This window comes from Meles meles, chromosome 6 (genome assembly GCF_922984935.1).
Source record: "Meles meles chromosome 6, mMelMel3.1 paternal haplotype, whole genome shotgun sequence".
Lineage (NCBI taxonomy): Eukaryota > Metazoa > Chordata > Mammalia > Carnivora > Mustelidae > Meles > Meles meles.
In genome coordinates, this window is record NC_060071.1 from 34,704,826 (window position 1) to 34,726,335 (window position 21,510).

General features: G+C 55.6%; 1 protein-coding gene across 3 annotated transcripts; it reads left to right on the forward strand.

The window, feature by feature from the left end:
* Positions 1–7,676: 7,676 nt before the first annotated feature.
* INSYN1 (inhibitory synaptic factor 1) lies at positions 7,677–19,560 on the forward strand. Of its 3 annotated transcripts, XM_046007116.1 has the most exons (4): positions 9,383–9,515; positions 15,734–15,806; positions 18,392–18,446; positions 18,743–19,560. In XM_046007116.1, the coding sequence occupies exon 4, from the start codon at positions 18,887–18,889 to the stop codon at positions 19,463–19,465; it is 579 nt and encodes a 192-aa protein (XP_045863072.1). In that variant the 5' UTR covers positions 9,383–9,515; positions 15,734–15,806; positions 18,392–18,446; positions 18,743–18,886; the 3' UTR covers positions 19,466–19,560. The 3 variants fall into 3 exon arrangements, with proteins under 3 accessions (XP_045863071.1, XP_045863072.1, XP_045863073.1); XM_046007115.1 differs by lacking the exons at positions 15,734–15,806; positions 18,392–18,446 and adding an exon at positions 7,677–8,370 and having other exon boundaries at positions 8,788–9,515; XM_046007117.1 differs by lacking the exons at positions 9,383–9,515; positions 15,734–15,806 and having other exon boundaries at positions 18,368–18,446.
* The last annotated feature ends 1,950 nt before the right edge of the window (positions 19,561–21,510 follow it).

Here is a 21,510-nt window from a genome sequence, read left to right on the forward strand (position 1 = left end):
CACTGGTGACTTTAGCATTTAACAATTTGCTAGAGGATTGGTCAGGGCGGGTGCCAGATTGCCAAGGGAAGAGGAATGAGTGGGAGCTGGGGAAGAAGAGGCCGAGCGTGGGGACAACTCTTGGGGTAAGTCTGGCTGTGGAGAGAGGAAAGATGAGCCAATTCTTGGAGAGGGACGTGGGATCTTACTTTTAAGGCTGAAGAGTTTAGAAAGCAGGTTTAAACGTTGATGGAAAAGGACCGGGCGAAAGATGTGGTGGGGCAGCGGGGTGGGGGTGGGGTGGGGTGGTAAGATTTAACCGGTAGGGGGGCGCCTGGGTGGCTCAGTGGTTTAAGCTGCTGCCTTCAGCTCAGGTCATGATCTCGGGGTCCTGGGATCGAGTCCCGCGTCGGGCTCTCTGCTTGGCGGGGAGCCTGCTTCCTCCTCTCTCTCTCTCTCTCTCTCTCTCTCTGCCTGCCTCTCTCCCTACTTGTGATCTCTATCTGTCAAATAAATAAATAAAATCTTTAAAAAAAAAAAAAAAAGATTTAACCGGTAGGAGGGTAGAAAGTGAAGGGTAATGAATAGCATAACATTTTCCAGAAGGCAGGAAGGGACAATCACACAGTTTGCCCACGCTGTTGGCAGACTAATGCTGTTGGCAGGGTCTGAGGATCAGAGGTTCACAGGAGGGATGTGATGTCGGGGGAACCCCTGAGCTATGTGCCCTGCTACTTCCCTCCAGCTTTTTCCACCTTAAAGATACTTTGTTTAATCAAGATGTGAGACAAATAGGCATGTTAGAAAGTTCCAAATATTTGGAAATATATTTTATATTCCAAAAATACACCTTGGGACTTGACTACAGCAGACTCCGGGGGACATCAAGAACATGGAGGTGTCTGCTGGCCAGCAGCTCATTGTGAGGGTCAAACTCATAATGACCGTGTAATGTGACTAGTGCCATACTTGCAGAGGACGTGGGAGCTGCGGTGGTGCAGAGGAGGAACCTTACACATGGCGAGACTATTCCATGTTGCTCTTGGCGGTTGGTCTCAAGGAAAAGGGCGAGCAGGGGAGCTTTCCAGGCAAAGAAGAGAGCAGGTATAAAGGGTATAAAGGGAGTCGTGTATGAGGACCTGCATGGAGCTCCCCCTCGCAGAAGGGAAGGAAGCAAGAGGCTGCAGAGAGGAGGTTGGCAGAGACAGACAAGGGCAAGCTCCCGAAAAGAGGTGAATACCAAACTAGGGAGCTGGGATTTGCCTTGTAGGGATGGGGAGCCATGGAGGGTCATAAACAGGTAGATCAGAAAACTGATACCAGCAACAGTGGACTCCACAGAATAAGTCTGAAGGTTGGCCAGTGGGCCATCCATTAGTTCGCCATCAGCTAAGGCAGGGGCCAGTGGGTCCGAGACAGGGCCTGGTCATCAGTAGAGAGAAGACACTAGTGTACACAGTGTTAAAAGGATAGAATGAACAGGACTTAGTGCCCAAACGGATGTGGGAAATCCCGAGTCTAGGGGATCACAAGTCTCCAGCTTGCGTGGAGGGCTGAGGGTGTGGCCATCCTCTGGGATGGGGATAATAAAAGGGGCTACATTGGGAGGGGAGCAGACAGTGGGTCCTGACAGGGGCACACTGAGTTCGAGGTGCCTACATGACATCTTCATGGAAACGTCCAGCAGGCAGGTAGCAATAAAGTCTGAAGTTTTGGAACAGTCACTTCTGGAAATAGCAAATTGGAAATCAAGAACCTTTAGGGGACGTGGAAGACTTCTCTTGGGGGAGGTGTATGGAGTGAGAAGAGAGTCCAAGTGAGAATTCCCATGGATCACCAACATCCTGGGGACCAGAAGAATCCTTGAGAAGCAGTACTCAGGTAGGAAGAGAACCAGGAGAAAATTAGCTATACTGTCATAGAGCAGGGGGCGCACCAACATCTCAGGGTCAGGACCATAAAGTGATCGCCTCGGACAGGGGAGAAAAAGTGTCTGCAGGTCATAGCAAGGACACGGTTTTGCTTGATTTGCTTGATTGCATTGATTTCAACAATGTAATGACAGCAGAAACCAGGTTATAAGGTTTGTGGAGTGATCAGAAGTGAGGAAGAAGAGGCAGCCACTGGAGAAAAATCTTTGAAAACCTTGCCTGAACTGGGAAGATGACAGGGATTAGGAAGATGACAGAAATGTTCCAGGACATGGCTTCTCCCGTATGAGCCCCAAAACTGTCCAGTCACAGAAAAACACATGTCATCTCCTCCTCATTCTGGAATGGCCTTTCCTGGGAGATTCAGATACAGACGGTCCTTTGCTTGAGGATTTTCTCATGGAAAGTTTGCTGGTAACATTATCCACTGATCCTACCTTTGTGTTCAGAAATTTCCCTAAGTGGCAACCATCGGTAACAATAGGTAATATTTATGGAACACCTACTAAGCCCTGTGCCCTCAATCTTGCATGGATTGAGTCCTCAAGATATCTATCAAGAAAGTATCGACAAAGAAGGGAAACTGAGGTTTGGGAAGATTTAGAGAGTCACGTGGTTAGCAGAAAAACCAGCATATGGGCCTTCCAACTCCACTGCCTCCGGGCTAGCTTCTCTGCTATCTCTCTCCTTTCTCCAAACATGCTCTTTCTGGCCCTGGTGCCACTTCCTGGTACCAGGACCCACTCCTTCTGGGAATTCAGCTTGCAGATCGAATCCTGGTTCTCTCCTGACCAGCTTGCCAATCTCAGTCCTACACTATCAGCCACAAAGGATTGCGTGCTAAGAAAAATGGCTACCATTTATCGAGCTCTTGTCTCCCATGTCCCCTCCTAGGGTACAGGGCTTGGTGCTACATGTTCTTATTCCATTGCATCCTCAAGGCGACCCTATGCAGTCTCCATTATGCACTGACCATTTTGAAGATAAGGAACCTCAAGTTCAGAGAGGGTAGGTAATTTGCGTGAAATCACACAGCTAGGAAATGGCAGAGTTGGGACTGAAACCCAAGTCTGCCTGATGTAATAACTTCCCAAATATCCACTCTCCCTCCCATGGCCACAGGGCAGCAGCTCCCAACCCTTGGGTTTCAGGATCTTTGACACCCCAACCTATCCAGAATTCAATCATTTACTCAGTCATCTGTTTGTTAATATTCCCTGAGCGTATTTGTCAGGCTCCTATTGGTTGTATGAGATAGAAACCCAGCCAAAGAAGTTGGAGCAAGAAGGGCATTTATTGGCTCTTCAAGGTGGGTAGGATGTGGTTGCTGCTCCCAGGACTAAAAGAAAGACTTCCAGGCCATAAGAGCCAAGATTGGGTCTCAGTGCCTCTAGCATGCCCTCTAAACTCCTTTCCCCTCTGTTGCCCTGATTGGCTTGTCCAATTAGTGGGAGAACTGACTGTCAGTAGCATCACAGCCCAGTAAGAAGGCTTCCCTCCCCACAGTGTCCACATAGCAATTCCAGGGAAAGATCCAGGTTTTGTTTGGGTAGTGTGCCCACGCCTTGGGCCAGTCACTGGTGCTAGATAGTGGATGAGGTTTGATGATATGTGCATTTCGGGTCACTTGCTGGCAACTCGGTAAGATAAGTCAGCATGACAATGGACAACCCACTAGGTCTCTGTGACAACAGGAGGAGTTTCCCAAAGGAAAGGGATGCCAGAAGTGGGATGATGGAAAACAGACTAAAGAGATAAAAGTCACTAACTGTCACAGTCCATTACATTGGTCCATGTAAGAGACAGGGGCAGACACGACACGGACACCATCTTGGGGAGGTCAGAGCCTCACAAAGCCATTAATAAGAGCTGATAGCAGCTATCATCCATGGAGCATCTACCAGGTACCAGGCATTGGGCCAAGTACTTCCAGATGCATTATTTTATTCCAAGCTCACAATGACCCTGGAAAGTGGGTACTATTATCATCCCTATTTTTCTGAGTCAAAGAGACGTTAGAAAATAACTCCCCTTCCCCCTTTTGGAAAGGCAGCCAATATAGGGAAAAATAAAAATGTTTATAGGCTAAGGATAAGGATATCCTGGCTCAGAGAGGTTAAGTGACTTGCCCAAGGTCACACAGCTAGCATATTAAATGAACGTCCTGGGAAACATTTGGTTAAGGGGCAAAAGAGTTCTTCTGTTTCTCTCTGCCAACCAAGGACTAGGGAAGTCTGTCTGGAGGTGGAGAGGGTGGGAATGTGGATCTAAGCAGAGATCTGAAGGGTAGGACATCTGGGCAAGTACCCAGGGAAGTCGAAGGGAAGAGAGAATGGGTCAGTCTCCAAGCACTAAGGAAGGCAGGCCTGAGGACCACCCAGAACCTAATTATTCCCTCTCACCTGTGGTAGCCCTTTGGAGATGTATAATCAGAGATATCTTCTGACAAGGCTCTTCTCTAGTCTGCTCTGATCAGCCTACCCCTTCTTCAGAAGACATATACACCAGTCCCTCTGCTTTTCCATTCTGGATGCCCTCTTGTGTGTCCACCCAGTGGATGGGGGTCCCAGACATTTGATCCACATAGGTAGCAGAAGAAGTAACTCACTTCTATGAATGAGACCCCAAATCAAGTAAGTATTAAGCAGGCCCATCTCAGCCTCTGAAACCAAGTTCACTGTCTCCTAACAACTCCCATGTTCAAACACATCTCCCCCATCCTGCACGTGCACAGATGGTCCTGTGGACCCAAGGAGAGAAACTCCTTCAATTTCCTCAGGCTCAGCCCATTTTTGATGTTGGCTAGCCTTAGCATCAGACCTTCCGTGAAATGGTTGGTGAGACTATAGGAATCCACTTATATGAAGTGCCTAGAGTAGTGACATTCACGGACACAGAAAACAGAATGGTGCTTGCCAAGGGCTGGGGGAGATGAAGAATGGGCAGCTGTCACTGGCTGGATTCAGAGTTTCCGTTTCTCAAGGTTGAGAGAGTTCTGGAGACGGATGGTGTTGGTGATTGCCTGACACTGTGAATGTACTTAATACTACAGAACTGCACACTTTAAAATGGTGAAGAAGGAAATTTTAGGTGCATCTTACCACAATTTTTTGAAAAATGATGATGGGTGGGGCCTCTGGTTTCACCACATCCCAAGGAGAATATCTCCCCCCACCCGAGGCAATTGGGTCCCCACCCTTACGGCTTCTGGAGGACCCGGGGCCTCTGGAAGACCCCTGTACACACCCCTCTGAGAGAGATTGGAGAACTGATAAAGCCATTACTGGCCTCAGCACACCGTGGCCCCGGAATTCAGTCCCCCCACGTGGGCCAGGCTCAAAACCGCCACCTAGCCCCATCTCCCTTGACCCTTCCTTCGCCTCTAGTTCCAGATCTCTACCTCCCTGTCAACTGAATTTTTGACAGTGTCAGTTAGACTCACTTCTATTCCTCACTAACGTGCAGCACCCAATGCCCCATGATATGGCTCCTGCCACCTTCCTTCTCCTCCCTCCCCCCAAAAAGCCCATCACCTGTGGCCTCCTAAGTCCCAAGGCCAGTGGACTCTGCATTCCTTCTCTCCCAGCAGCTCTGCACAGCCTTTGACATGGCTGAGCATGCCTTCCTCCAAACCCTGTCCTCCTGGGCCCACAAGATGCCCCGTTCTTTCCTACCTCCTTGACCATCCCTGCTTCATCTCACTCATGGACTCTTTTCCAAAATTCCAGCCTCGATGTCCCACTTTGGGTGCTAGTCTGCACAATCATCCTGCTTAATCTCATCCTCCCGAATGACAATTCAATTTAAAACACAACACAACACATTTCTCAAGGCCAGCCATAGAACCATATAATCAGTTGTCCTCAGGGTACCTCCCCCTGTCCCAAACTGAACCCCTCATCTTCACCCCAGACCCATTCTTCCCCATGGTTCTCCAGCAAAACTGTGTGCACAACCATGCGCCCAGCCTCCCAAGCTATAAGCCATAAGCTCAAAGAGGCATCCTGGACTCTTCCCCCTTTCTCAAAGTTCAGCCCTAAGTCCTATCCTATTTTCCTAAATTTTTTCTTAAAGCTTCCCCTCCTCTTCATCTCTGTTCCCACTCCGGCATCCCCCTCTCTCAGCTGGATTCTTACAACAGCCTCCTAACTGGTCTCCTCCCTGTGGCCTAGCCCTCAGCTCCCCCATCCACAAGGCCACAGAGGAATCTCCCAAGAAAGCAAGCAAGTCCAAGTTCCCCTCTGACATCATCCCACCCCTCTGCCCCAGGAGAAAATCCTAGCGCCTAACTGTGACCTCCAAGCCCCTCAGGGATCTGGTCTCCCTCTAATCCACTTTCCACAGAGCTGTCAAATAGGTATCCTTCTAAAGCTCAGTTGGTTCAGACTCCCTCTCCCCTCACTTCTGCCTCTGAGCGGCTCCTCTAACCCTTCCCCCCCACCCCCCAGGAGTGCTCATCCCCACCTCCCCCACACTGACAGTCACCTGGGTAACTCCTACTTCTTCCAGAAGCAGCTCAGGGGTTGCCTCCTGGGAGAGCCTGCCAGCCCCTGACCTGGGTTGCTCCCAGCCCTCCCCAATCCCTTAGTGTCTCTAAAAGAACTTGCGTTTGTCCTGCAATTTACCGCCCCAACTTCTCCAGGAGCTGTGAGCTTCCTGAAATGCTGTCTTTCCTATCTAGGACCCCAGAGTCTAGCATGGGGTCTGGTACACAGAAGGTGCTGAATAAATGTTGAGTAAATGGACGAGTAACTGAAGAAATGATCTATGTCTAACGCACACCTGTCACCAGAGCCTCCAACTCCCAGCTCTACCTACCTTAGAGCTTGGCACACAGTAGGTGCTCAGTAAAGATTGTCTGTATCTATTTTCTGAATTAATCTGCTTCAAAGCAAGGTCTGGGGGAGGTTGAGATATGATGCGGAGAAATGGGAAAGGTCTGGACAAGGAAAACTTCGCCAGAAGAGAGGTTTGGGGTGCACCGCAGTGGGGGAAGGGGTGATAGGGGTGCCTGGAAAGGCGGGAAGAACTAAGTGCCCAGACCGCTGTCCCGCCGCGCCCGGAGGTCCAATGGAGTCCCCGCCCGGCTAGTGCGCCTCCAGCTCCGCAGGCACAGGACCCTCGCGGTCCTCCCGCAGTCAAGCCCCACGGCTCGCGCGCTCGGCGCTCGGCGCTGGGCGGCGTGTGTGTCGCTTTAAAAGCTCCCTCCCGGCGCGCAGGGCCGGCCCCTTCTCTGACAGCGCCGAGCGAGCCGAGCCGAGCGAGCCGGGCGGCCTTTGAGGGAGCCAGCGCCCGCCCGGGCGGCCAGTCCGGCTGGGGGCGGCGGGGCGGGCCGGGGGCGGCCGGGGCGCGGGCGGCTCGGCGGCGCGGCGCTCCGGGAGCGGGCCCAGGCCCGCGGAGCCCCGGCGGGGCAGGGCAGGGCGAGGCAGCGGAGGGAGGCCCAGCCCAGACCCCGCGCCGGTCTGCCCCACCGGCAGCGACCCGGCGCCGGGTGGCTGGCGAGGCGGCGAGCCGAGCGGGAGCGGGCCGGGCGGGCGGCGGGAGCGGAGCGGGAGCTGCGAGCCCCGTGCGCCCGGGCCCGGTCAGGCCCGCCGCGCGCGCCCCCTCCCCTCCCTTCCCTGCGCCTCGCCTCCTCCTCCTCTCGCTCTCCTCGCCTCCTCTGCTCCGCCCGGCGCCGCTCCCGCCCGCGCCCGGGCCGCCGAACCCAGCCCCGCCTGGCCCCCTGCCTCGCGCGCTCTCCGCCCGGCCCTGCCGGGACCCGGTCCCCGCGGCCGCCGCCGCCCCTCCCCCCGGGCCCGAAGGCTTCCGGACCTTTCCGACCGCAGACTGAGCGGTGGGAGCCTTCTCGCCCCCGGCGGACAGCGGGGCCGGGCTGAGCGGACTCTCCCGGCCGCTCCGGACGCCGCGGGTGCCGGAGTGCGGACCTTCTGGGTCCGGGTTGAGCGCGCCCCGGGCGCCCAGCGGTGCCCGCTCACTCCGGGCAGGGCAGGCAGACCCCGGCGGAGCCCGGAGCCGGCCCATCTGGACTGGACAGAGCAAATCTCGGACTGTGCCGAGCCCGGGGTATCCCGGGCGTGGGCTGAGGGGATCCCGGCGCCCTCCGATCCCTCCGACTTTGGCTCACACGCTGGGACCGGCCCGGCGTCGCCTCGGTCGCCCGGCGCCCGGGTCACCTGTGGCCTCGGAGCCCCGAGCCCGCCGGACCCTCTCTGGTTCCCGACCCGGAGCCGGGCGGGGGTTGGGGGAAATTTTTCCTGCCCCCTTCCTTGGAGCGCGGAGGCCCCGCCCCCTCCCACCGTCCAGATGTCTCCCAAGGCGGCTCTGAGGACCTCCCTGAGGCCGGGGGCCGAAGGGTCCAGAGAGAGAAGCCCGCCCTAGGGAGCCTTGGGGGCCCCCCAACCTCCTCTTGGGGCTTGGCCCCCGACGCTGCTGGGAAGGAAGGCCGGTGCTCCCACCATTGGTGAGTCCGGGAGCAGAGCGGGGTTCAGAGGGAAGGCGGGGCTCGGGAAGGGAGGGTCCGCTGGGAGTGAGGGCACCCTGGGGGCACTGGGAGGGAGGACGGAGGACTGGAGAGGCCCTCTCGTGAACCAGCGGGACCAGGCCTGGCTGAGGGGTGGAGGCACGGGGGACTGGGGGAGCTGGGGCAGGGTGCCCCGTAGCAGACTGACTTCTGCCTTTAAAGCAGGGGCTCCTTCATTTCCTTCTAGAGGAAGGGCTATGCTGTAGATAATCTGCCTCCGTCACCCCTCCCCACAAAGGAAAAAAAAATCCCCAGCGACGAAGGGTGCAGGCTGGCGAGAGGAGGGAGGCAGCGGCATTGCCTGCTGGCTGGTGGTGCAGCCTGGGAGGGCTGACGCCAGGCTTGCTCTCTCTGCAGGGGGCTGCCCTTCTCCATCCAGCTCCCTTTTCAGAGCTGCCCACATCTGGAGCCCCCACCACAACCACATCTGGAAGACCCCAGCCACCGTCCCTCTGCAGGTGTCAGTTGCATCCGGAGACCTCTGCCTTTGCAATCTCCTAGGAGTTGTGAGGGATTCCTGCTGCCTTCCCCCATCCCAAGGGCATCTCTTACCCTTAGTCCCTGCAGAGTCATCCCCCTGCCTCGGTGTCCAGGCTCAGCCAGAGATCAGCTCAGCCCAGGCACAGGCACTCCAAGTCCTGGCGGCCACTCCTGAGACCCAAGGCCCCTCCCCCTGTCCTCCCGTGTCCTCACCTTGACCCCCTCCGTCAGACTCTGTCTTCCTCTGGGTGTCCCATTTCCCACCCAGAGGCAGAGGAGGCGGGGTGGCAGGGGGCAGGGGCTGGGTGAGGGCCACCCAGGGCCAGGGTGGGCTGGGGGGGCCGTTAAGATGTGGAGCTCTGCCTGGCCGAGGGGGGCTCCGTGGTGGCAGACGCAGCGTGTGCCCGGCTGGGGGGAATATGGGCAGGCCTGCAGCGACGTGGTAAAGGATGAACATTCGGGGCGCCCCGGACCTCGGGCAGCCCAGTGACGACCCCAGCAGTGGTGGCCAGCGGGAGCGGATCCGACAGCGCATGAAGATGGTCATCGGGCAGCTTGAGGGCATCCTGCAGGAACTCAAGGAGGTGGCCAAGGAGCTAAGGGAGGTGAGTGAGGGGCCAGACAGCCCCCCAGACCGGTTTTCCTGAGCCTGGCACAAAAACACACATATGTGTTTCAGTTTGCGTGTGTGTGTACTCAAAGCTGCATGCACACGTGTCACTTTGCTGGGTACTTCCTTTTCCTTGTTCTCCTTTCCCCCAAATCTGCTTTGCTAGGGACCTCAGCATACTCCAGGACTAGCCGGGCCCTCAGGTGGCAGAGCCAGCTTGGGCAACATGTCATGGGCCCAGGGATCTGTGATTAGCACTCGGGCTGCTGAGGTGATAAATATAGACTAAATCCCACCGTAGCCTCTTAGTGGGCAACACTCTCCTGAGGTCCAAGCTGGCTTCTGACCCCGCCATCTGCCTCCGAGACTCTGACCTGCTCAGAAGCGGCTCTGGGAGGGTTGATGGCCGTACTGAGAAGGCCTAGCTCAGAGCATTCTCCAGAAGTCACACTCGGGCTATTCAGAACCCTTGATCCTGGAAAAGTTGAAGCAGCTACGTGCTCCCTGCCCTGAGATGGGAATGCATCCAAGGGGCTCTTAGAGGGTACCAGGGTTCCTGTGTACTTTGACGGGGGGTTGGGGGCAGGAATCTTGTCTAAACACGTGCATCCCTGTCCAGAGTTCTGAATGTTTCTGCCAAGGCTGAAAAGTCACTGAGAAATCCTGAGACGTGTGTCCCTCTCTGCATCTCTAAGTGGAGCCCGGTTTAATTACTGTTTCCCACATCGCTGGGGTAATGAGGTACACATGTCCTCAGCCCTGCCCCCTGGGCTGTGTTCAAGCCCAAAATGCATGACCAGCGTTCTGAGCCACTGCCCTGAATTTGCCCACTGGGTGCCATTATGCCAGCCAGGTGGGCTTTAGGCAAATTTCACCTCCCTATAACCAGGGCCCCTGCAGAGATGGCAGAGAAAGTGATTTATCAGGAGTTATGGGTTCCTGCTTTCCCAGCCAGCTGTGCGGGAGGATGGGGGCTCCAGGAGGATTGAGAAGAAGGGGTGATGGTAGGTGCCAACTGCAGCCTGGCCTGAGAGCCAAGGAGCAGGAGATGTTTGAAGGGAGCTGTATCCAGAGCAGAGATGCCGTGGAGAGGCTGGGACATGACCTGAGGTGGGGCAGGGCAGCCACTCAGCCCAGAATCAGCCTTGTGGTCAAAGCCAGATGCCCCCAAGCGACCCCTCCCCTCCCAACCTCACTAGTGCAAAGAACAAAACCCCTCTTTGTCCCTCTCTAGCCCATCTTTTTCTAGATCCTCTATGGGTCCATCAGGGCCATGGGAACCATCCAGAGTCTCGGTCTTGGGCAAGGGTATGGGACCTATGCCAGGAAAGAGCTAGAACTGACTCGAAGCCTGGAAATCAGACAGCACAGAACCTACTCTCAATTGAGCATCTTCCCAGATCCACCTCCCCGTCCCCCCAGGCATAGTCCTCCAGAACTTAAAGACATCTCACAGGTCATCCATACCAGCCCTGTCCATTTTCTTTTTGAAGAAACTGAGGCCCAGAGAGGGCTAGGGCCTTATCCAAGCTCACACAGCCTACCAGGGACAGAACTAACTAGAACTCAGGTTCCTGTTGCCTCTTCTGAGGCTAGAGCAGGTGGGCTAGCAGCGACCTTTTTGCATTTTGATGGGGTCTTCTAGAGATGCTCTCTTATGCTCATGCCATGATGCCCTGAGGGGGGCGCCCTTCTGGGGACAAGTCAGGGACACCAGAAGTACTAGGATTTATTTGCAGATTTTTAGATGTTCCCTCTCTCTCTTCTCAGCACATACACTCATCCACCCCCACGTCTAGAACAGCAGAGCCTCGGGTCCACAGGCTGTGCAGCCCAAAGGCCTGAGCCAGGACAGAGAGAGATGCGTTCCCTCCCCCCTATATAGCCCGGAGGCCATGTGCCTCCACCCAAGACTTTGGAAGGTTGCTATGGCAACCAGCATCTACCCCGTATGCCACTGCCTGCCCGCTGCCAATGGCACCCAGCTGGGAGGGGGGCAGGCCTCAGAACTCCCCCACCCCCCAGGCAGGGTCTGGGCATGGGGTGATGGGCCAAAGTGAGTGTTGAGGAAGGCAGGTGAGGCTCCAGGAGGCCCAGGCAGAAGAGGAGACACCCTAGCTGACTTCCCATGGGATGGGATTTGCCAGGAATGGGGCTACTCAATGGGGGTGCCATGCCTTGGTTTAGGGTATGGGGTTGCAGCCCTCTGTTCCCTGGAACATATGATCTTGGTTCTTGATCCTCCAAGGGGGCTTACCTGGCTCCAAGGGGGCGGGATCTTACCTGGCTCTTCCCAGAGGCAGGTGCTTGTTTGTTCATTATACCCCCTTCCCCAGACATGACCAGCTCAGGGCTCACTGAGCTGAGTTCCCATCTCAGGACAGCGAAACACTTAGATATAAAGGCAAGATTTGCATGCAAGATTGCTGGGGGAGACCACAGGATGCTTGATTGAAGGAGCAGGTCCATCCTCTTCGTCCTGCTGCTCCACTTCCCTTAGCCCCAGACACCACTGATCAGGGCAAACTCTCCTTGTCCCCTGGAGCATACAGCCTGGAATTCACAGAAAGACAACGGACACTGAAGCACTTCCTCCCCCAGACCCTGTGCCTCCATCTCCTCATCTCTGAAATGGGGATGCTGATCTTCCCCATCTCAGGGTGCTCTTACAAGGATTTCTCTGGGGCTTGATATGTGGTAAAGGGGGCTAACACGGCCCTAAAGGTTTTGGAGTTCCCTCTCCCAAAGCCCCCCCCCCCCCGCCAGACCGCTGCTCCAGCTCTCATTGGGCTCCCCCATGTGATAGGAAGTGAGCTCCGTCCCATGGGTGGGTAAAGTTCCTTAATGGACTAAGAGAGGTGAGGAATACAAAAGTGCTTTGAAAGCTGAAACTGCCGCAGAGGGATGTGACAGTCGATCATTAATTAGCCCTCATTCTCCTAGGTTCCCCAATACTCCAGGATGCCAGGCCAATCCCAGCAGGCTCTCGAAGCTACACAAAATTCTATGTATCTTAACTCAGAGATGCAGCGCAGTCCAGAGGCTAAGAGCACGGGCTCTTGGAACCAAAGGTCTCTGGTTCAAATCTGGCTCTTGGAGCCAAAGGTCTCTGGTTCAAACCTGCTCCCTTCCTAGCTGTGTGGACTTGGTCAAGTTACTTCACCTTTCTGGGCTTCCGTTTTCTGGCAAATGAGGATACTGAATGTTATGCCTCCGCGACCAGCCCCAGGCTTGTTGTAAGAATTAAATGTGCTACCATGTATAAAGTACTTAGCACAGAGATGGACACAAAACTAGCTCCACATCTTTTCGATATTATTAATGAGACATTCTGGCACTCGCCGGCTCCTTACTCCATGTGTGGCCTTGTTCTTTTGGAGTCCTGTGAGCTTCTTAGCCATGATCGGAGTGGTCTGAGCCAGGCCCCTGGCCTCCTGGCTCGTACCCTTCAGCCTCTCTTGTGATAGACAGTGCCACCCTCTTCCGGCATGGAAAGGGATACAGAGTGACAGTGATGGGGAAACGGGGTCTCCTTTGGAAGAGAGAACCAAAGGGTACAAGACGAACAGATATCCAGAAGAGCCTTCCGGGCAGTGGGTGCAGCTCATACAAAGGTCCTGAGGAGGAAGTGTGGAAGTGTACTTGGCATGTTCAAGATCAGCAAGAAGGAAGCCAGGACAGCTGGAGTGGGGTGAACCAGGAGGAGAAAAGCAGGAAGAAAGAAAGGTCAAAGAGAGAGAGCAGGGAGTCCAATTACACAGAACCTTGTAGACCATGGTATGAAATTCAGATATACCCTCCGTGAGAACACCGCATGCTCTCCAGCAACCTCCTACTTGTGGTTCTGGATGGGAATCTGCCTCCCCACTGCTCTCCTGGTTCCCCACCAGCTGCGGGGCCCCGAAGGTCAGGGTCAAATGCCCTCATCCTTGCACTCGATGCTGAGTTCTTCCCCCTCTTCCTGCCCAAGATGTCACTCAGCATAGGGGCTTATAAATGAACCTCAGGTTCACCATGGAGGGACATAACTTGGCACGCCTGCCCACCTGGGGTGGCTACGGAGGATCCCACACACACACCTGATTTTCACAGGGAACAGGCCTGCTAGCAGTTGTGCAGTCCCCTGGGCAAGGGACTGCCTCTGGGGTGGCATGGAGAACCAGGGGCTGTACAGGCACGAGATGGTTGTGGCCCGGCCAGGAAGCAGCTCGGGCAGGAGAGGCTGGGGACCGCGGAGCTGTGCCAAAGTGGGTCAGCTCCATCACCCGCAGCTCAGCAAGAATTGTGCGGAGTTTTTCTTCTTATTTATTTATTTATTTATTTATTCCTCACCTTCCTTTCCTCCCTTTTCCCTTTGCATTTTCTTCCTTTGGACAGATTCATGAAGCTCTCTGGCCAATTAGGCCAAATGGCAGGATGAAAGTCATGAATCACAGTCAACTCTTTCCCCCCTCCCCAGCTCCACAGCCCCCCCACCCCCGCAAGACAATAAATAACATAATCACAGAATTAAAAAATAATCAGTGGTCATAAATAATGCAGATCTCCAGTTATGTAACCAGCTGCCTGGGGAGCTGGGAGGGAGGGGAGGAGGTAGCAGTTTGCCGAGGGAGGTGAAGGGGCCAGAGGTGAGGGAGATACCGGCACTGGGAGTCCTGAGCCCTCAGCCCTGGCTCTGGGGCCTTAGGGAACACAGATGTGCTTTCCTTGGCATGGAGACTCAGCCAGAGCTGGAGAGAGGGCTGGGGCAGGCAAGATAGGACGGTGGAACTCCTTCTCAGAAGAGCAGCCCCCAGCAATTTTTTTGTTTGTTTGTTTTTGGTTTTATTTTTTCCCCCCAGCAATTTTTTTAAGCCCTCTGTCTCACCTCATCTGCTCATCAATGGCTGTATTTGCCAACAGTGTGCCAATCTCTGTGCCAGACTGGGGTTGCCATGGTGGGCAAGACGTTCCCAGTCCCAGCCCTCGGGGGGCTTACTGTCTGGGCGGGAGGGGGAGACATCACTCATATAACATACATGCCCATAGAAGTGTAGCAGTGATAAATACCAGAAAATATTTTTAGGAAAAGGCACAGAGTGCCTTGAGAGCCTGTCATAGGGAACCTGTCCTCAACGGAGCGTCAGAGAAGACTTCCTTCTAGAAGTGAGATGGATGAGTAGCAAAGGAGGGAGCATTCCAGGTGAGGCCCAGAGGCAGAAGTGGGCTCGGGGGAGTGTATAGAGCCAGTGAGGGGGCAAACCTGGCAGACTGGTAGCACCTGCTGGAGGACAAAGACCCTCCAGGCCAGAGTTGGTGGGGGTTTGCGTTCCAGAGGCTCAGGAGTCTGGGGAGCGGGAAGTGCTGGACGCGGAGGGGTGACATGGTCCCGTTGGCTGATTACTAAGTGCCTTAAATGTAGCAGGAGTGGGGCAGGAAGCTGCCACGAGACAGGGACAGTCGTTCAGGTGAGGGAGCTGAGAATGTGAGCAGGACAGCAGTTGGGGACGCCCTCAGGGTGGGGCCTGGAACCCCCCAGCAGCTTTGTCATGGATCTCAGCCCTGCCCTTCCCCTCCAGATCCGGCAAGTCTTGTTCTTAAGGTGCCAGGACTCCTGACTTGTGGTCTCCGCTCCGCTCCTTCCAGTGTCTGGGCCTTGCCTTAGTGTCCCCATCAGCAAGCACAGTGAGGGGCTGAAGTCAGCAGCATTTCTGGTCCCTCTGGCTTTGAGGTTCCATGATTCTCTGATTTTTATGTTGTCATTTCTCTCTCCATTCTCTCTTCTCCCCCTCTCCGTCCTTCTGTATATATAATTATTTCCCTGCACTCCAAGACAATCCCAAATTACACGCAGGCAAAATGATCATTAAATCTCAGAGAGAAATCACAGATTTCGAGGCATCCAAAGCAGACAGGCAGGTAAGGTGGGGGTTGCCCGCCCTCTGCCATCCCCACGGACCCCATGAAGTGAGGTAGAGGGGCCCTGCCTACCGTCGGGGTACACTGGGCACATCACTCCCCTTTCTGATCCTCACTTATGTCATTCAGCAAGTAGCTATGCCTGTCCCTCAGGCTCGGGGCCAGATTTGCCTTTGAGCTTCATTACCTCTTGGCCATAAGACCCTCTTCTGCTTCCTTCTGCTCTGTCTGGAGACAGACCTACTTTAGGGAACATAGGTACCCCCCATGTGCTAGGATTTTAAATGCCCAACACGTCCCATTATTCTGCCACAGGCACTGGAAACTCCCATCCGCTCTTGGGCCTGGTGCGGGCGCCTGGTCCTGTAGGAGCACCCACGGGCGCACGGTGGGTACTGATCTAGTCTGTGTTGTTCTATCTGCTTCCCGTGTGTCATGTCATTAAATTCTCCCAACGGCCCTATCAAATAGGTACAACTCAAATTCCCCTTCATGAAGACACTCAGGCACAGGGACACTGGGTAACTTGGCTAAGGTCACACAGCCTGTCAGCGGTGAGGCCAGGGTCGGACCCAAAGTCTGACTCCAGAGCCCAGGTTCTTAAGTGCTTGGTGGTTCCAATTCTGAGTGTGTTTTAAACCACATCCATATCTAGTGAGGCCCCGTCACCCTGGTGAGGAGAGGAGTTTCATCCCATTTTCCAGGGAGGACACAGAGACTGGAGAGGGAAAAATCGCGTGCTTTGAGTGCCTTAGCTGAGACATGGCCTCCTTGTCGTGACTGCTAGTCCCCCTCTGTCCCATCCCTCCACACCCTGGGGATGAAACCAGAGAAGGGTGTTCTGATGGAGAAGGGAAGGGGGCGGAGTGGGAAGGCTGCCTGAGCAGGTGGCCAGCAGGAACTTCTTGGGTGGGAAGGAGAGTGTCCAGGCCTGACAGCTTTAGAGATCCCTGACCTGTGTGGTCTTCCTCACAGGGCATTAGGAGCTCCGCTTCTGGGCCCAGCCTGGCCTCAACCAACCCTGTGTGGTCACAGCCTGTCACTCAACCAGATTCTTATTAGGTGTGTCCCCACCCTGTGCAACAGCAGACTCAGGCTCAATTTGGTCAGGGTCTCATTTGAGGGTGTGGCTGTCCCAGAGACACAGGGCCTCCCCTCAGGCTGACAGCACTCTGAGGTTCTGTGTCCTTGCCATCCCAGGCCCCAGGCCAGGTGGTTCTCAAAATATGCCCCTGGATTAGCCCCCGGAAGTGCGTTGGGTATGTGCCTTCTGAAGTCCCCCTCCCCCACCCCAGGACCTACTGAATCAGAAATTCTGGGGGGTGGGCTGGAGCACACTCCAGCGTGCAAGCCTCCTGCTCTGGGCCGGGGCTTCCAGCCCTCAAGTGGGCTTGGGCTGAGCAAGGGCTTCTAGGGGATGCGGGCTTCTCTGAGGGAAAGGGAGTCACTCGGGGGTGGGGGGCATAAGATAGGGTGGCCAGATTGGAGAGTGGGGCCCTGTCCCCATTGCCCAAGCCCAGAAATCACAGCAGCACCTCACAGTGGTGTGCAACCTTGCAGGGGAGCAGCAGGAGGGGCTGGGAACTGCAGCCCCCCTCCCCAGTTACTTGTGCCTGTAGTGTGTCTTCTAGAAGCTCAGGAGAGGATGATCTCATGGGTGGAAGTCTGACACTTAGTAGGTGCTCAGAGATGGGAGATGATGACACTGTTCTCATCAGTACCCCAGGGAGACTTTTCACAACCCTCCTCATTGCTCAACATGAAGCCCTGGTGAGGAGGGCAGGGCTGGGGTCATCACACTTGAATGGCTGAGGTCCAGAGAGGTTATGTGACTAACCCAAAGACACACAGAACGATGTCTAAGTTAAATCTGAAATCCAAGTGTCCTAACTCCCCCAGTCTGCAGGTTTCAGCCAAGGGTCCCTGCCACCCCTGGGGCCTGGGGCCATGGGGAGTGGATATCCCTAGGCATGGACACCCCAAAACAGCTTCTTAAGTCATCCCTATAAACACCGAGTTCTAGAATGTCAGAGATGGAAGGGACCTTGGAAATAAACCATTCACCCAACCTCCCCATTTGCAGATTGAGAAACTGAGCCTCAGAGGGAAAATGATGGAACAAGTCACCATCAGAAACTGCTCCCCTGCCCCAACTCCTGACCAAGTAACCTTCCCGCGGCCCCAAATACCTCAGCCCATGACTTTTGGCTTTGTTTTCATCTTGCACATTGGGGGACTCCCTAGCCCATCCCTCACTGACCACCTAGCACATCCCTGGGCAGCGGTCATCCTCATAAACATCCGTTAGACTAGGGACTTCCTTAGTTCGTTCAGTAGCAGACTGCTCTGACCCTGGGAAAAGGCCCCAGGGAAGTGCCTGGGGCTGGATCCTGGGCTCAGTGACTCACTGTGTATGTCCTGTCCTTGGGTCATTTGGGTCTCTTGGTCTCTCTACTTGGCTATTATTGTTTGGCTGTTTTCAGTTTTGGTCAGAATCATTTCTCCTTCTCTTACTCGGTCCTCTTCTGACATCTCTGATGGAATCTCCCTTTTCCCCTCACTGTTTCCAACCCAGTTTCTGTGCTGCAGGGCCTAGGCGAGGGGACGTCCTGAGGCAGGCCACCTGGATGGAGGCAGGGTGTCCCTTCACATGGAGTGAGTTGGGTGCCATGAGCTTGGCAGGCAAGCTGCCCCCTGAGTGCTTGTAACAAGCGGCTCTGGGCCTGAGAGGGGGGTTTCCTTACTGCTTACCAAATGATGCTTGTGTTTTCCTTCCCCAACAGCCAGGGTTGATCTCCACTCATCAGGGCACAGGGCAGGGAAGGAGGGAGGAGGCTCCAGGGTTTGTGGGGTTGCGGTGGTAGAGACCCACGGGGACAGTCTCTGACCAGCAGCATAGGCTGGTCCAGGATGGTTTGGAAAACGGGGGCAGAGTCTTCCTCATGGTCACCCCATATCATTTCCTTTCCAAAGGTGCGTGGTCTGCTCATCTCTTCACTGAGTGGCCTTCCTGGAGGTTCAGCCCTGGGTAAACAGTTGCCTCTCGATCTAAGGAAAATGGAGCTCTGAGCACCAGGGCTGTGCCTAAAGCAGCAGCTGGCTTTGGGGGAGAGGGGTGTGAGGGTGCAGGGCCAGAAGGAGGGACTGAGGAGTGGGAAATGGCCCAAACCTGCTCACCCTGGTCCAACATGGGTCCTCAACAGGTGGACAAACCCATGACCATCCTCTGGGGTCATCAGCCAGGTGTCTAGCAGGGTGGGACTGGGACGTGCTTGCACCCATGTGATGCTGGGCCCCCTCACCCCTCTCTCCTTCCCCGGCCAGGTGGTGAGCCAGATCGATAAGCTAACCTCAGACTTCGACTTCGAACTGGAGCCAGACGACTGGACCACGGCCACTGTGAGCAGCACCTCCAGCAGCGACAAGGCGGGCGTGGGTGGCCCCTTCGACGTGGGGCACCTGGACTTCATGACGGCAGACATCCTTTCAGACAGCTGGGAGTTCTGCTCCTTCCTGGACGCATCCACACCCTCAGACTCCGTGGACGGCCCTGAGCTGACCCGGCCCGGGGCTGGCCCTGACTACCGGCTCATGAATGGCGGCACGCCCATCCCCAATGGGCCTCGGGTGGAGACCCCGGACTCCTCCAGCGAGGAGGCCTTCGGTGCTGGCCCTGCGAAGGGCCAGCTGCCCCAGCGGACCCCGGGCACGCGCGAGAGGGTACGGTTCAGCGACAAAGTGCTCTACCATGCTCTGTGCTGTGACGACGAGGAAGGGGACGGCGAGGAGGCGGTGGCGGAGGAGGAGGTGGGCCTGTCCCCAGAGCCACCCCGTCCAGAGGCCCATGTGGGCCCCCTCAAGCCCTCCCCCGCTCCCTATAAGCCAAGGCGCTCTCCATTGACTGGACGCCGCCCAGGCCCCACCTTGGCCGCCGAGCAGACCCGAAGGGTCACAAGGAACAGCAGCACCCAAACGGTGTCAGACAAGAGCACTCAGACGTTGCTGCCCTACACGGCTGCCAAACAGAAAGCCAAGGGGAAAAACTAGGGGCTGGGGAAGGGTCCAGGGGGCGGTGGGTACATAGAGCTATAAATATATATATATATACATATATATATATTTAAACAAACGCAGTCATAATAAAATTTTAAAATGCTAAGTATCTAGCCCCAAAGGCCCCAGAGCTTTCTCGGAGCTCATCTTTAGACACAGAGGTGCCTCCTCACCATCTAGGTCCCAGAAGGTGTGGCCAGAAGCGCCTTCCCTTCCTTCTCATCACAGGGCTCCTGCAAGGGCTGTTCAAAAGTATGTAAATCAGATGGGATTCCTCTCACAGGTTCCTGAGCATACTGGCTCTGGCTGCTCGCTGCTGGCTCTGGCCCTGGTGCTGGCCCTGTCCTGGAGGGGATTTACCAGCAGGTGGCAAGCTCGCAAGGACCAGAGTCCAAGGTCAGGGTTAACCATTGGTCTGATGGCAGGACTGAAGGCCTAGTGGTGGGGTCACCCCAGCCAGGCCCAAGATCATTTACATCCAGCTCTCCCCATGTTTTCTGCTCCAGGGCAGACTTTTGCGTCTCCTTTCCAAAGGCAAACTTACCTGGAGATCCATAACCCTACCCCACCCCCTTCCATCTCAGGGTTACCCAGGACACAGAGCAGGAGCAAGCTGCTCCCATGGGCAGGACTCCCTGCTGGGGAGCTTGGGCTTCCCCAGACCCTGGAAACCAGGCTAGGTTAGGTGGAGGCTTGTTTGGGGAGACTCGACCACCCCCAATCCTTCTAGCCCCCATCCTCAGCTTTGTCCTCTAGGGACAGAAGACTCAGGGCAGAGCCCCAGCCAGTGCCTTGTGTGGCCTGAGTAGGCCCAGTGTAGACCTGAGGCCCATGTGAGAAAGCAGGCGGCAGCCACTGGGGGGCTGTGAACGAGGGCTCATGGCAGGCACCTGAACTTCTCCAAGGAGGCAGACCCAGAGAGGAATCCAAAGGCCTTACAAGGCCCCGCTTCTTCACACAAGGACCTGAACCCACTTTAACAGGTCTTGAGGGCCACCAGCAGAGATAAGATGGGAACCCACAGATAACAAGGCTTCATCTGGGGCGCGGCCTCCACAGGGACAGCACCTACCTATCCTTGAGCCAATAATCACAATCCCTGCTCACCGTTATTGGGCAGGTCTCTGCCGCTGCTATACTGAGTGTGTTTTAGAACGTTATCTCATTTGATCTTCCCAATAACCCGGTAGGAGAGGAACTCTCACTGTCCCCAGTTTCCAGATAAAAAGACTGAGGTTCAGAGATGTTAAGTAACTGGCCGGAAATCCAGAGCCTGTGCCACCCCGCCTCCTGTGAGTGTGTGGTTTCCAGGCTGACCCTGGCTGTGCTCTCTTGCAGCTTTGTGACCTTGAGCAAGTCCATTTGCCACTCTGAGCCTATCTACAGGGTCTAGAAAATGGGGCTGCTAGTCTTCACCTACCTCACTGGCTGCTGTGGGCCTTTGACAAGATAGGAAATGGGACTGGACATGCACTGTGGTCAATGTGACTCCCAACCTGGTTTCCAGTGTTTTCCAGGGAGAGGAGCATTGAGGGCTGTGGGGAAAGAAGCCACACACACCCCCAACTGGGAGCTGTCCCTGGGTCACTGCTTTGCCTTGCCTGCCCCCTCCCCACCAAGGCAGCTTGAGGCCTGGGACGGCTGCAGCTCCATGCACCGACCCTCTCTCGGAGCAGAGAAGTGGTGGTCAAGGCACAGCAAGGATGTCATTCCTCGGGGGGCCTCCCTGCTGCCCATTTCAATTAAGGCAGAGTTACAGCCCACCAGGACCCATCGGGAGGGGTCTTTGTTGAGACTGCCCCTGCCTGAGCCCAGCAGAGGGGAGACAGAAAGATGGTGCAGACCGGTCTGGAACAGAGGCAGGGGTGTTATTGGCATGACACGGGCCGGGCCAAGGATGTGTGGACTGCAGGGTGGGGATCTCCCTTCAGGCCTGGGCTGAGGTCAGGAGTCAGAGCCCTGAAGAGCTAGCCACGGTGCAGCCTCTGGGGTGGAAATCCATAGGTGGGCTGGGGCATGCTAACTGCTGGGGCCAGCCT